Below are 14,396 nucleotides of genomic sequence, written 5' to 3'. Positions count from 1 at the left end.
AGATACTGAAGGAAAAATGCCACAGGAAACTGAGCAGAAGCATGTTGCTTTTGCAGGACAGTGCACCCTCTCACACTGCTCATTAAACCCAACAGACAATGCACAACTCTGTCTTTCATAGTCTGGCTCACCCACCCTATTTGGCAAACCTGGTCCCATCTTACTATTTCCTATTCCCAAATTTAAAGAAACACTTGAAAGGAACAAAATTTACCACAGATGATGAAGTCACAGCTGTAGCTGAGGACTGGTTTGTGCAAAAAGGGAAAGACTTTTTTCTTAGAGGATTACAAATGGTGCAGCGTTGTAACAAGTGTATAACACTTTATGGGGAATGTGTAGAATAATGTGTAAGTTGCATGGTTCTACCTCATTTCCTTCATGGTGATTATTACAACTTTTCAGCACACCTTCATATATATAACGTTTTTTATATAACAAGTTGTATGATATTATGTATTAATTTAGCCCCCTTATATAAAATCTTATCTTATTATATTTAGTTCCCTGGTGATGGCAGTTTGACTTTGCCAAAATGCCGCAAGTATTAATAAAATGTATATTAAGTAATATATTAGTCTATATTTAATTTCCTTAAAAAATACAGTTATAAATAGCCAACTTATAAGCCTTACCATCTGAGGTAAGAGATAAATTTCATCATTTGGTGTGAGACCATCGCTCCTCTTATTGGAGGCCTGAAGCAGCTTGAAAAGGTTCAGTGTTTCTGGATTATGTAATAATCCAGAAACCTACCAGTCCTACCAAACCTACCAGTCTGGAACTCGGGGGGGACCAGGAGGTGGAGTCCCCCTCTTTGAAGACTAGACACTCTGGGGCTACCCTGAGTGTCACGTCTTCAAAATTCGAGTGATCAGAATTCAAGAACTGGCCTACCAGCCCGGAACTTGAGGGGTTGGGTGCCGTAGGTGTCGGGGGGGGGGGCAGAACCTCCCCAGTATATATATATCAGGCTAATATTTCCGGGTGTGCTAGGTGTGTGGTGCATACCCACAGAATAGCAGTATCACCAATGTTATATTTTTGCATTTATTTTTGTTAAAGATTACCCTGATTGTTTCCTGGCTTTGCGTGATTCCTAAAATTAAACACAATATACTAATGTTTCATGACAGTGAAGAGGACACTTTTTGATGTGTAAATATTACATCACGTTTGCATTAATAACCCAGGTGTGTGGTCACAAATACTCGCACCTTTGACCCTTTTTAAACAGATGTGCAAACGGTGCAACTTTTGTCAAATTCTTAATGTTGCAGTAGTTTTAAATGGCCCAGAAGGTGAGGCAGGGTGTGTGTGTGCAGAGACAATAGCACCCAGAAGTCATTAGTGGCTGTGACTGGTTATTCTGTGAAGCATTCCAAAGTATAAACTGATGTGTTTATGAGCTTTTGCAGATTGTATGATTGATTATTACTGAATGCAGTTTGAACATGTGTATAATAAGTAAAATGAGTTATTTCAGCCTTTCTTTGGTTCACTTCAGAAAAATAATAATTTCTGAAATGATTACTTTTTCCAGTTTTTCTGTGTGTATTATCTGGTGTATTTAAAAATTATATTAAAATTCAAATTATCCATCTCATTCTAGTATTTGCCAATGATAATCTAATCTCACCATGAGGTTCAAGTCCTTTGTGCTTCTCACAAACGATGTACATGAAGCATAGCTATTGTTCATTTGACCTTTATGCTTTTCATATTTAAAATGATATTAATTGATAAATTAAAGTATTCAAAGTTATCCTACAATTAATTGCATTGGACCAAATAAGCATTGATGCACTGATGAGCACTGATGCACTATGCACCTCTTAAAACTTTCATGCATCAATAAAAATGCAATCATATGGTCAAATTGATGTGAATTTTGTAGCACGTGTTGCATAAGCCACATGACAGCATGTGTGTGTGTGTGTGTTATGATCTATCGAGTCGTTTCCGACTCCTGGCAACTCCACGAACATACACTCTCCATTCTGATCTGTCCCTGACCATGTCTTGCAGAACCTCCAAGCATACTCCAGTTGCTTCTTTAACTTCATCCACCCATCTAATTCTTGGTCTTCCTCTTCTCCTGCTTCCATCAACTGTAGCAAGCATCATCATCTTCTCCAGACTGTCATTTACTCGCATAATATGTCCAAAGTATGACAATTTTTGCTTGATGATCATAGCTTCAAGGAAGCAATCTGGCTTTATTCTGTCTATCACTGATTTATTGGTTTGCTTTGCAGTCCATGGTATTCTTATTCTTAGCAAGTGTCTCCAAACCCATAATTCAAATGCATCTATCTTGCTTCTTTCACTCTTTCTCATGGTCCAACTTTCACATCCATACAGCACCACAGGGAATACCATTGCTTTCACGATTCTGATTTTTGTTGTGAGGCTAATTCTTTATCTTTAAAGATCTTACTTAAATTTGTCATTGCTTTTTTTCTGAGTAATATATTTTTTTCCGAGTAATAATCTTCTTCTAACTTCTTCGGTACAATAACCATCTTTATCAATTCGGGATCCTAGGAACACAAAATTGTTAACTGCTTCCATTTTCTCCCCATCTACTTGACAGCATACCCAACCTAAATAGGCATGCAATGCCACTGATATATATATATATATATATATAACTAAATTCATGAATGCCTTAAACCAGTGGTTCCCAAACTTTTTCAGTTCCTGGCACCCTTAGTGTATTAGGATTTTTCCATGGTGCCCCAAGTTAGAACATAGGCCTACCTAACAGTTGCAGTGCACATTTGGTATGGTTAGGTTTGTTAAGTTAAAAAAAATAAATAAAGCACGTTTCAAATTCACAAACAATTTATGTGAAAAGTATTTAATAAGTACATATTTTGAACAATCAAATTATTGAATAAATAAATTGTAATTAGTGGGAGGATGGGTGAGCCTGTTCACTGCACATCTTCTCAAATCTTGGAATCAAACTTGTACAGTGTCTGTTAGATGTCCTTCCTATCATCACATCAACACATTGATGTCCAATTCTAAAACCATGTTGGTTAAGGTCATTTCAGTGAAAATATTGGAATATTTTATGGCACCCTGGGGTTCTGCGGTGCACAATTTGGGGAACCACTGCCTTAAACAACGTAACCAAGTAAATGTTTAAGTGAACAAGTGTGTAAAGATCATTCCATTTAATGGAATAAATTAAATAATTAACCATTAAATAAACATGTATATGAATAAGTAAAGAATTCATCAAACAAATAAGTTGTGTAAATGCATGTAACCACGTGTGCCCCCCCCTCCCCCCAGATAGACTTGTATGCTGTGTAGACTGAAGGATCTCATTGTAATAGAAATATCCTAAATTGGAATAATTAATTTTTTTCTTTGTGGTAAATTATTTTGAAATTGATAACAGTATTCTCAAAAATAAGTCACTACTTGCATGTGTGAAAGTAATCTCATACTTAATTTAAAGTAAAGTTATTATAGTTCGCCCACCGTTTGTAGGTCTCTGCTTGTTGTCTTGCCAAGAATAGTCAATTCATGCCGAAGGGGAGAAAGAAATGAAGGATGTACGAATTGGTCGCCAACACGCGAAATCACGTGCTTTATAGGTAAAATTTTCCACCTGTTATACAAGCAACGTAGTTAACTACAATAATCATAAAAGAGAACTTAATTTTCCGATGTGTAATAATAAACAACTCATCCCGCAATAGGGATTGATTACCCTATTATCGGAATGGATTCTCCTTTTTCTGACATGCGCAGAAGTGTCGAGGGATCTAATCAGTGGGCAAACTATACTCCAACATTTTAGTTGTCTCCATAATTTTTTATTTATATCATTAATGCAGATTATCATGTAATAATGAAAGAAAGGAACATTCATACCTAAGTTTATTATAGTTAACCTATATAGTTAACTTTGTGAACATGTTATCCTTTTTATTTATTAATAGAAATTCAAGTTTATATTCAAGCCTAAGGACAGCTGGGGACCTGGTGATCCTAAATACAAAAGTGAATGGGAGAAAATGAAGAAAGATACAAGAAAGAAAGCAAAAATTACTGCTGTGTTTGAAAATTTTGCTTACAAAGATGATGTTTGAAATGAATCCTCAACAAAATTTATATTTTTATGGAGTAAATATTTTTATATATATTAAATCACATTCCAGTTGTATTTATTTTTCTCTTTGATCATAATAATATTCGTTCTGTTGAGAAACAAAACAGTTGAAATGTATTATAATTTGTTGTTTTAAGGATACTTGCGACATAAGACTGAATGATATAATCACGTAATCACAAGAAAGATATTTATTTAACCAAATATTTCGGTCTGGAAATAGCAGACCATCGTCGGTGGTATTACAAGAACAGTTTAAAAAAAAAAATATACAAGCTAGAATACTAACAATAGATCGTTGAAATTAGAACATGCCGCGTGATGTTATATCACTAAGTATGAAACGAAATATTTTGAAGTAGAAACATGATTGAATTTGCTATAAAAAAAAAAAAAAAAAAAAAAAAAAAATTAATGAGTAATCTTGATTAGGCTTTCCCAGATTTTTGATATAGATATGCAGTCATTACGATTCAGGTTGGGATGATGGAGCAAGGCCTCCACGCTTTCCTTGAACAAACGTTCGAACCTATAACGGGATCTATGTAAGAGGCGCGTTTTGGACCAAAGGATGCTGTGGTCAGTTTCAATCCCGTGTTGAAATCAATCATCCATTCTTCACAATAAACCTGAAAAGTCTGGTTTGGCTCAACACGGGATTGAAACTGACCACAGCATCCTTTGGTCCAAAACGCGCCTCTTACATAGATCCCGTTATAGGTTCGAACGTTTGTTCAAGGAAAGCGTGGAGGCCTTGCTCCATCATCCCAACCTGAATCGTAATGACTGCATATCTATATCAAAAATCTGGGAAAGCCTAATCAAGATTACTCATTAATTTTTTTTTTTTTTTTTTTTTTTTTTTATAGCAAATTCAATCATGTTTCTACTTCAAAATATTTCGTTTCATACTTAGTGATATAACATCACGCGGCATGTTCTAATTTCAACGATCTATTGTTAGTATTCTAGCTTGTATATTTTTTTTTTTTTAAACTGTTCTTGTAATACCACCGACGATGGTCTGCTATTTCCAGACCGAAATATTTGGTTAAATAAATATCTTTCTTGTGATTACGTGATTATATCATTCTGTATTATAATTAATGAACAAAGAAAGAATGAATGGTCAGAATGTGATGGAATTTAGTCTCATTGCTTTGAAAATGTAATCTATGTTGTATTGTGTGAAGATGATGGAAAGTGGGTCTTTTTATATACAGTAGCTCTCAGAAATATTTTGACAAAAAGTCTTTTGTATATAACTATTGTAATATTTTCAGAATTTTATACACAACATTGAAAACACACAACAAAATTACACAACAGTGAAAACAGAAATATTTTATTTTATTCTAAATAATAACAAACAACAATTTTCAATGTTTGGCTTTTGTACTAATGCATTATTGTTTTTGGAAAGTGATCAAATGAATGTTTTTGCAAACATGAATCATTATAATAACACATATTATTTAAGCAAAACAAAATAAATTCTTTATCCAATGTTGTCTAGAAGATCAGTATTTTGCAACATAGCCATTGGTATTGATGACAGCCATTCAGCATTGAGTCAGTCAACTTAATAATGCAGTTAAGCTGAATTTTTTTCCATTCTTTGCTCACAGCATCAAAGAATTAGACCTTATTTGAGAATTTACATTGTTGCACATGTCTATCTAGCTCTTCCAACACATGCTCTATAGGAATCAGATTAGGACTTTGACTAGGCCACTTTAACAGTCATATATTCTTTGACTGAAAGAATCCTGGATGTAACATGATCAGTGTTTCCAGTCATTGTCTTGCTAAAAAAATCAAGTCTTTTAGCATATTTCTTGCATAAGGTAGCACTTTGTTCACTAAGATTTCATGATGAACAAAATGATCTATGGTTGCTTTGATAAGGTGTAACAGGCATACCCCTTTATGAGAAAAGCATCTCCATACTATGACATTTCCTCCTCTGTACTTGACCATAAATTTCCTGATATCTAGGATTTTTTTTATTATTATTATTTTTTGGGATGTCTAACATACTTAATCCCATTAAATGAAATCAAATTAGGTTTGCTTTTGTCATCTTAGACCATTCAGTAGCTGTTCAGTTACAATGAGTCCTAATAAAGTTTAATTGAGCTTCACAGAAATAAGTAGCTTCTTGTTACATAACTGCCTAATGATCTTTGTTCTTTCAGATGTCAATTTATGGCCAAAACATGTATATTTAGTTCTCATACAATTCTTTGTTAATAGCTATAGTAGGCTGTTCAGGATTTTGTTCGGATAGCCTTTTAATTAGTTTTTCTTCCCTAGTTATTGTTTATCATGAATGCCTTGTATAATTTCATTGTTTACATCTCCTTTGGCCTTACAAAGTCATCTCCCAAAATTTACAAATTGTCATAATATGCCAAACTATCGACATCATCAAGTTCCTGATATGTACCCTCAAGGGGTGTACAGGATATGATAGTACTACATGAAAAATTTACATCATTACTAACTTCCTATCTACAATTTCCCTCCAAATCAGTCTGTTACTTGTCAAGACTCCATCATTATCAGATCTTTTATTTCTATCGTCTAAGGCACTTTGTACCGTATCGATCCACCTATATCTTGGTCTTCCTCTGGGTCATTTTCCTGCCAACTTGGCAGAGAACACTTGTTTTGTTAAACTTTCCTCGCCCATTCTGTTTAAGTGACCATACCAACTGACATAAGCTCTGCTGACACATTCCTGGATGGAAACAATGTCAAGTTCTTTCCTAATATCCTCATTTTTAATATGATATTGCCATCGATGCCATCTGTTCATGCCCCCTAATCTTTCTCAGAACTTTCATATCTGCGGTCTCTAGTCTTTGATCAAGTATTTTACTTCTGACCCAGCTCTCAGATCCGTAAGTTAAAACTGGCTTGAACACTGTCTTGTATACAGCTAATTTAGTGTTCCAATTAATTTCTCTCTTATTCCATATAAATTTATTCAGTTGACTTCCTACCATACCAGCTTTGTTGATTCTATTGTCTCTTTCCATATTTAATTTCACTAAAAATCGTGCCTAAGTAGCTGAAATATTTTACTTGTTCCACAGGTTCTTCTTTCACAACACAGTTGACATTTTCAATGATTCTACCTATTTTCATTGTCTTTGTCTTTTTATTGCTGACCTTGATACCATATCTATTACAACAGTCATTCAATTTAGTCAGGGAATCTTGCAAACTTGTAGCAGATTTATTTAAAAGTATAACATGGTCTGCATAAAGCAAAGAGCTGACATTAACATCTCCAGTTCTGATATCATGTTTAATACATCACTTTCCTTCATAATGTGATCCATATAGATAATGAATAACAGAGGGGATAATGTACATCCTTGTCTCACACCAGATTTAACATTAAACCATCTTCCTGTACTTCCTTCAATTCTAACTGCTGACTTACAACTCAAATAAAGACAAAGTATTGCTTGATATAATTTCCCATTGACACCATATAACTGTAGTGTATTGAATAGCTTCTCTCTTGGCACCTTGTCATATGCGTTTTCCAGATCGACAAAACTTAAATACCGATTTTTTTATATTCCCATGCTTTCTCAACTATTTGTCCTAAAGTGAAGATCTGATCCTGACAGCCTCTGTTTGGTCTGAATCCAGCTTGTTCTTCACCAAACTTTTCTTCCACAATTCTTTTTGAATGTTTCTCAAATATACTTGCATAAATCTTGCCAGGAACACTTATTAGGGAAATACCTCTGTAATTCTCACATTCAGTTTTATTTCCCTTTTTATATATGGGTACTATGAGAGCTCTACTCCAATTGTTGGAAATTCGTCCCTCTGTCCAGGCCTTTTGAACTATGCAGTGCAGCCACTGTAAGACTTTTATACCACCATTCTTCAGCATTTCTGGTTGAATATCATCTACTCCTGCTGCTTTTCCACATTTCAAGCCTTTGGTGGCTTTTTCTATTCAATTATGGATATGTATTCCTGACTGTATGCCTGTTGAGTGTTTTTTACTACTGTACTATCACTGCTTGTTTCATTTAGCAATTTTTCGAAGTACTTACTCCATACTTCAAGGATATCTTTTTCTCCCATTTTCATGTCACCTTTATCATCTCTAATTCCTTTTACAGCACTCTTTCCTCCATTTCTAAGCTTCTTCAACAACCTCCAGAATATTTTGCAACTTCTTGGTATTTATTTTCTATGTTCTTGCCAAAGTCCTCCAATGACTTTTGTTTAGCTAGTTTTACACAGTATTTCACTTTCTTACATTTGTCTCTGTATTCTCTAAGAGCAAAAGCTGACTTATTTGCCAGGAACTTTTGATATGCTTTCTTCTTTTCCTTCACTGCCTCTTTAACTTCCTGTGTCCATCATGGAGTTCTGATTTTTCTATCCTTGCAGACAACCTCACCAGTTGCCCCTCTGGCTGAATCAGTCATTGTTTTCTTCAAGGCTCGCCACTGAATCTCCAGGGTTTGGTTCCTGTTCTCAAACTCTTTCATTTTTCTTCAATAATCTTTGTGTATTTTAGTCTACAGTTCACATCTGAGAGCTGCTCAACTTTTATTCGCTTTAAAACTTTCTTACATGTTATTCTTTTCAATATGAAATTCAATTTTATCCTGCTGAAGACTAAATAGTGATCACTTCCAATTTCATATCCTCTGTACACTCTGGTGTACTGCACCACGCAGATAACATCACTATCAACAATAACATAGTCAATGATACTTTTCTTATTCCTTGCCTCTTCTCTCCATGTGAATTGGTGCACATTTTTATGTTGGAACATGGTGTTAGTAATAACCATTCCATGTCCTGAGCAGAAATCCAACAGATATTTGCCATTATTATTAGCTTTGCTCTTTTCTCCAAATTTTCCCAATATATTTTTGTATGTCTGGCAATCATTTCCTACTCTGCTATTCAGATTCCCCAACAAGGACCAACTTTTCCTTTTTCACTGTGTCAGTTGCTTTTTCTAAAGCATCAAAAAATTCCTCCACTTCTACCTTAGTAGAACCTTCTGTGGGACCATAGACACAAAGAAGTCTCATTGTCCAATTCCCCATTCTCATATTTGCCCACATCACTCTACTTGAGACTGCCTGCAATTCAAGAAGATTAGCCTCGTATTTTGTGTGGAATACTATCGCTACTCCTTCTTTTACTTGATTGTCATTGCCTGAATATAACATTTTGTATTTATTGCTCAGAAAGATCTCACCAGGTTTTGTCTTTTTTGTTTCATTCACCCCTATTATGTCGATCTGGTACTTATCTAATTCCTGAGCTAGCTCCATTTCTTTGCCATTCAGGCTTCTTACGTTGGTAGTACCGATCTTTAACTCTGGTGATGTTGAGTTGGGGTGTGTTTTCAGATTTGTTCCGGTAGCTGACTTTTTTGCTGTTCACTCTGGTTCCCTGGCGAAAACAACGGCAGGCCTTGTGTAACTGGGTGACACCCCAGCTGGCATGAAATTTTGTCATGTTGTACCATCATTTTTTATATTGGTTTAAGCCAATAAGAATACAATTTGGTTGGCTAAATCCCAAATTGCCAGCCCATCCTCGTTCGTTCAGTATCCAGGTAGATACCCAACAGGGTGCACCACGAGAAGGTGAGGATTGGACATTAGGTCAGAAGCCCTGGTCGGTTCTCTGCATTCCTTTAAAGGCTAAGTTAGGGTTTCCTCTCAGTTATCCATTGGACATTAGGTCAGAAGCCCTGGTCGGTTCTCTGCATTCCTTTAAAGGCTAAGTTAGGGTTTCCTCTCAGTTATCCAGCTTTGATTCTTAAACACCCCAATGCCAAAACCATGTACAACAATTTCTTGTGCATGTCCTTCTTGCAAAGCAAGAAACATTACAGCTTCTTTAAAGTTTGCATAGTATTCTTTATTTTTCGGCATGGGTTATTAATAATTAATATTCTTAAATTTATAATAACTAATATTATATGTATTAAAAAACAATATTTTCATATATAAAATATGCTAATAATAAGTTGTCGAAATATTTATGAACCCAACAAATAATGAAAACTTATAAAAATATCTAAACATTACATGTTTTGGTTCCAAACTATTCACACTGTTATGCTTCCGATCGAAGTATTGATATGACTGATGAGTTCATTGTTTACAACTAGTCTGAAGGATTTCAGATCAAATATTAATTGTCGAAATACTTTTGAGTGCTACTATATGTGAATTCCACATGGGGAGTTTGTGAACATATATATATATACCATGTGGACTAATAGTTTGATAACTGGAGAAAAAAAAAGTTTTCCAATCCATTTCATGCCTCTTATAATCAGGGTTGTGTTCTCACAACTTATAATGAAAATCATTTACCACCTAAAAGCATTCACAAACATCCAGGTCACTTTGGGATTTGAATCCACTGCCTGTTGGTTGGAGAAAATAGATACCAACTCAGTCAACCCATCTGATAAAATAGAAAATATCTTTCATTTTGTTTAGAAAAGTTCAAAAATGGAACAAGACAAATCATGTCATGTTCTGATCATTAATAGTTCATTTTGTAAGCTATTGCCACATGTGCATGTGTGCACTTCTTAGTAATGGTATAACGAAACCATTTAACTTCAGTTTATTATTTAAACCACTATTTTTTCCTCTGCACACTTTCATCATGATTGCTGAATAGTAACTGTATTTCAGTAATGTTCAGCTCAATTTGAAGTTTTCACTTAGTATCCATAATTATTAAATTTTTAGAGAATTAACACACTCCTTAAGAATAAATTTAACTTTATTGATCATGGTTAACTTAACATCCATGTTGAATACATCATCAGAAGAGAACAAAGTGCTACAAACTTTACAAGGCATTACTCTTGCTTGATTAGTTATTGTGTTTCAGATAGCATGATTCATATAGACCACTAGTTCCCAACCTTTTTCAGATCATGCCCCACCTCAACCGCTTGAGGTGGGGCATGATCTGAAAAATTTTTAACCTTTGTTTTTAATTTGACTTCTTCAATGAATATAAATTTTATACTACATTTTGTATATTATAAAACATAAGCAAACTCAACTCGAGAGAATAAAATCCAAGTTAATGTGATCTTTGAGCTTGGTGTCTGCTACAAAGGGTTTTTATGTGAGGTACTAATTTAGTCAATTTCAATCTCAAATCCCCATGGTTTATGATATCTAGACGATTTCTTTTTTTCAGTAACAAATCATTTACAGCACTAAAGCCACATTCAACTAAATATGAAGACAGGAAAGGCAACAGTAATTTTCTTGCAAAACTAGTTGAATTTGGGTATTTCGTTTCTGTCTCATCACAAGCCATGCCATTGTTCCTTTTATACTGAATAAAGTTCTAACAGACTTATCATTTTGCATTTCTGAGAGTTCTTGAAAAATGCATGGCCACAACGGTTAGGTCCACTAGCATTGGTTGAGTTATCCAAGATGGAAAATAAATTTCTTTTAAATCAGAAAATATGTCATTTAAATCACAGGCTATTTTGCTTAGGTGATCAACAATAACGTGTACAGCATCATCATTTACTTCATACTTATTTAACCAATAAAATTGATCAAATTTTTTGGCCGAAACATTATTTTGACATAATTGCAGAAATGCAATGAAGCTCAATATCTTGGCCTTTGCATCAACAAGGGTCTTATTTTTGTTGAGAGGCTTATACACTGGTTAAACATGATAACTAATATTTAAGGAATTGACAGCGTATACTAGAAATATAGATTAAATAAACTTTAATATATACTTTCCGATATTTCGGCGAACGTCACGTTGCCATCTTCTTGGGAACTTACTACACAGACACGTGCACACAAGTACTAATAACAGCAAATGAGACTGAAGCTAGGAAGCTAGCATTTCCTAAAGTCCTGATGGTGCCCCCTGGCGGGCTATATTGGTAGTTCTTGGCCTTTGGGCTGAAGTTCTTCTGATAACAGTTTCCCAAATTTGGGGCAGTTTCATGCATCCAAATTTGTTGAGGTTTGGCATGTTCCTAAGGGCCGAGGCTGATTCCATGAATAGTCTTTCATACTTGAACTTGCTGCGGTGTATTACTGTGGCTTTCTTCCATCTTATTCTGTGGCGAGTATCCAGAGTGTGGTCTGCAAGCCCAGAGTGGCTGTACTGGTAAAATCGGATGTAATCCTTGTGTTCTGAGATTCTGATATTTGCTGTCCTGCCTGTTTGGCCAAAGTAGGACAGTTTACAGCTGCAAGGGACCTGGTATACACCAGGTAGGTCTAGGGGAAGTGGTTGGTCTTTGGTGGAGCGAATAAGGGTTGCCAGTTTTCTATGTGGTCTGTAACAGGTGGTCAGGTCATGTTTTTTTAGGATTTTATTGATTTTTTCCGAGGTGCCTCTGATGTAGGGAATAGTGATAGAGTTAGAGTAATCTTTTTTGTGAAGGGGAGGGGATGGTGGGTTGTGGATAACTGGGTTAAGTATTTTTTGGATTTTTTGGAGGGGGTAGCCGTTGGCTGAGAAAGTGTCACGGATGTGATTTAGTTCAGTGGTTAGGGCTTGATCATTAGAACAGATTATTTTTGCCCTGTTGAATAATGTTTTAATCACTCCATATTGTTGTGAGGGGGGGGGGTGGGATTGTTGGTGAATGTATCAGCCTGTATGGGTGGGTTTTCTATAAACTGAGAAAACCAAGGTTCCATCAGGTTGGCGGGTGACTAGTGTGTCTAGGAAGGGGAGGTTATTGTTTTCCTCTTTTTCCAGGGTGAATTTGATTCTAGGGTGTTGGTTGTTCAAGTGTGTTAGGAAGGAGAGGAGTGAATCCGGGCCATGTGGCCAAATAGCGAAAAGATCATCAACGTAGCGAAGCCATATGGTAGGTTTTTGTGGGGCTGAGTTTAAGGCTTTCTCTTCAAACATGAAGAAGTTGGCCAAGGGTGGGGAAAGTAAACCAATATCTGTCCCCCTCTATCTGTTTGTAGAATTTTTCCTGCCAAACGAAATAGCCTGAGTTCATTGTAAACTGAAATAGGGCTGAGATATCGGGAGGAAATTTAGCTTGGATTAGCTCTAAGGTTTCTTTGAGGGGGACATTCGTGAATAGGGAGGAGACATCAAAACTGACCATTATGTCATTATGTTGGAATGTAAGGTTTTCTATACTGGCTTTGAAGTGGGCTGAGTTTTTTATGTGTGATGGTGTATTGCCAGTATAGTGTGAGAGCGCTTTGGCTAAATGCTTGGCTAGTTTGTAAGTGGGGGAATCAATGCCATCCACTATGGGACGTAATGGCACATTTTCTTTGTGTATTTTTGGGAGCCCATATATACGGGGGGGTCTAGAGTTACAGGGTTTTAGTCTGTTGTTAATACTCCTCAGGCCAAGAAGTGACCTTCTTAAGGAGCCTATGGAGTTTTCTAATTTGTGAGTTGGTGGGATTGTAATTAATGGGGAGGTAAATGGAACAATCTAATAATAAAGCCTTGAGCTTACCTGTGTAATCTTTAAGATTAAGTACCACAGTGGCGTTTCCCTTATCCGCTTTGGTGATCACTATATTTTTGTTTCTTTTCAATTCTTGTAGTGCCTTGTATTCACTACTGGATATGTTGGATTTTGGAGGTTTTGCTTTGTTGAGAACACAGGCTACATCCAATCTGATATCGTTGGCGATGTGATTAGGCAGTTGGCGAATCCCGCGTTCAATTTGAATCATTAATTCCTCGGCCGGTAATTTCCTAGGAGCAATGGCGAAGTTGTGACCACGTGACAGAGCGTGGAGCGCTTCTGGCTTTAAGGTAGCTGACGATAGGTTAACAACAGTGTTGGTTTGTAGTTTGGGTGCCGAGTTCTTTGTTAATTTATCAAACTTGTTGATATGTTGGCTTCGTACTCGTTCAAATTCTTTTTTAGCTGCCGTACACGAGACGTCATGTAGTACCGACCAAAGGTCGTGATTCAGTGTAAGTGAAAGCTCATTTTCTAGCATTGATATAGCGCTATTTATGTCGGCTAGGGAACCGCGTGTGGCGGTAATTTGCTCCCGAAGTAATGCCTGACTAGCGCGGTTGTAAATACGGAGAGCTTTCTGTGAGGTGAAGCGGTGTTTAAATTTGACACAGTTCGGGATGACGTGATTATCCCGGCAGCGTTTTAGGAATGCCAGACGGTTAAGTTGTCTGGATAATTTCAGCTTCAGTTTGCCGTAATGGCGGGCCTTGCGTGCGAAGAGATCTCCGTGGA

At 36.1% G+C, this 14,396-nt stretch overlaps 1 protein-coding gene across 1 annotated transcript in view; it reads left to right on the top strand.

The window, feature by feature from the left end:
* Nucleotides 1-14,396, top strand: part of LOC150095293 (uncharacterized) — a 590,931-nt gene that overhangs the window by 194,307 nt on the left and 382,228 nt on the right. Inside the window, exon 16 of the mRNA XM_090410639.1 lies at nucleotides 3,963-4,106. Within this exon, the coding sequence (XP_090266765.1) occupies nucleotides 3,963-4,106 (144 nt within the window). The remainder of the gene's footprint in view (nucleotides 1-3,962; nucleotides 4,107-14,396) is intronic.

This window comes from Typopeltis vanoorti, chromosome 20 (genome assembly GCF_054136105.1).
Source record: "Typopeltis vanoorti isolate ZY-2024b chromosome 20, IOZ_Tvanoo_1.0, whole genome shotgun sequence".
NCBI lineage: Eukaryota > Metazoa > Arthropoda > Arachnida > Uropygi > Thelyphonidae > Typopeltis > Typopeltis vanoorti.
Note: the sequence above shows the minus strand (reverse complement) of the source record. Positions and strands in the feature narration are given on the sequence as shown.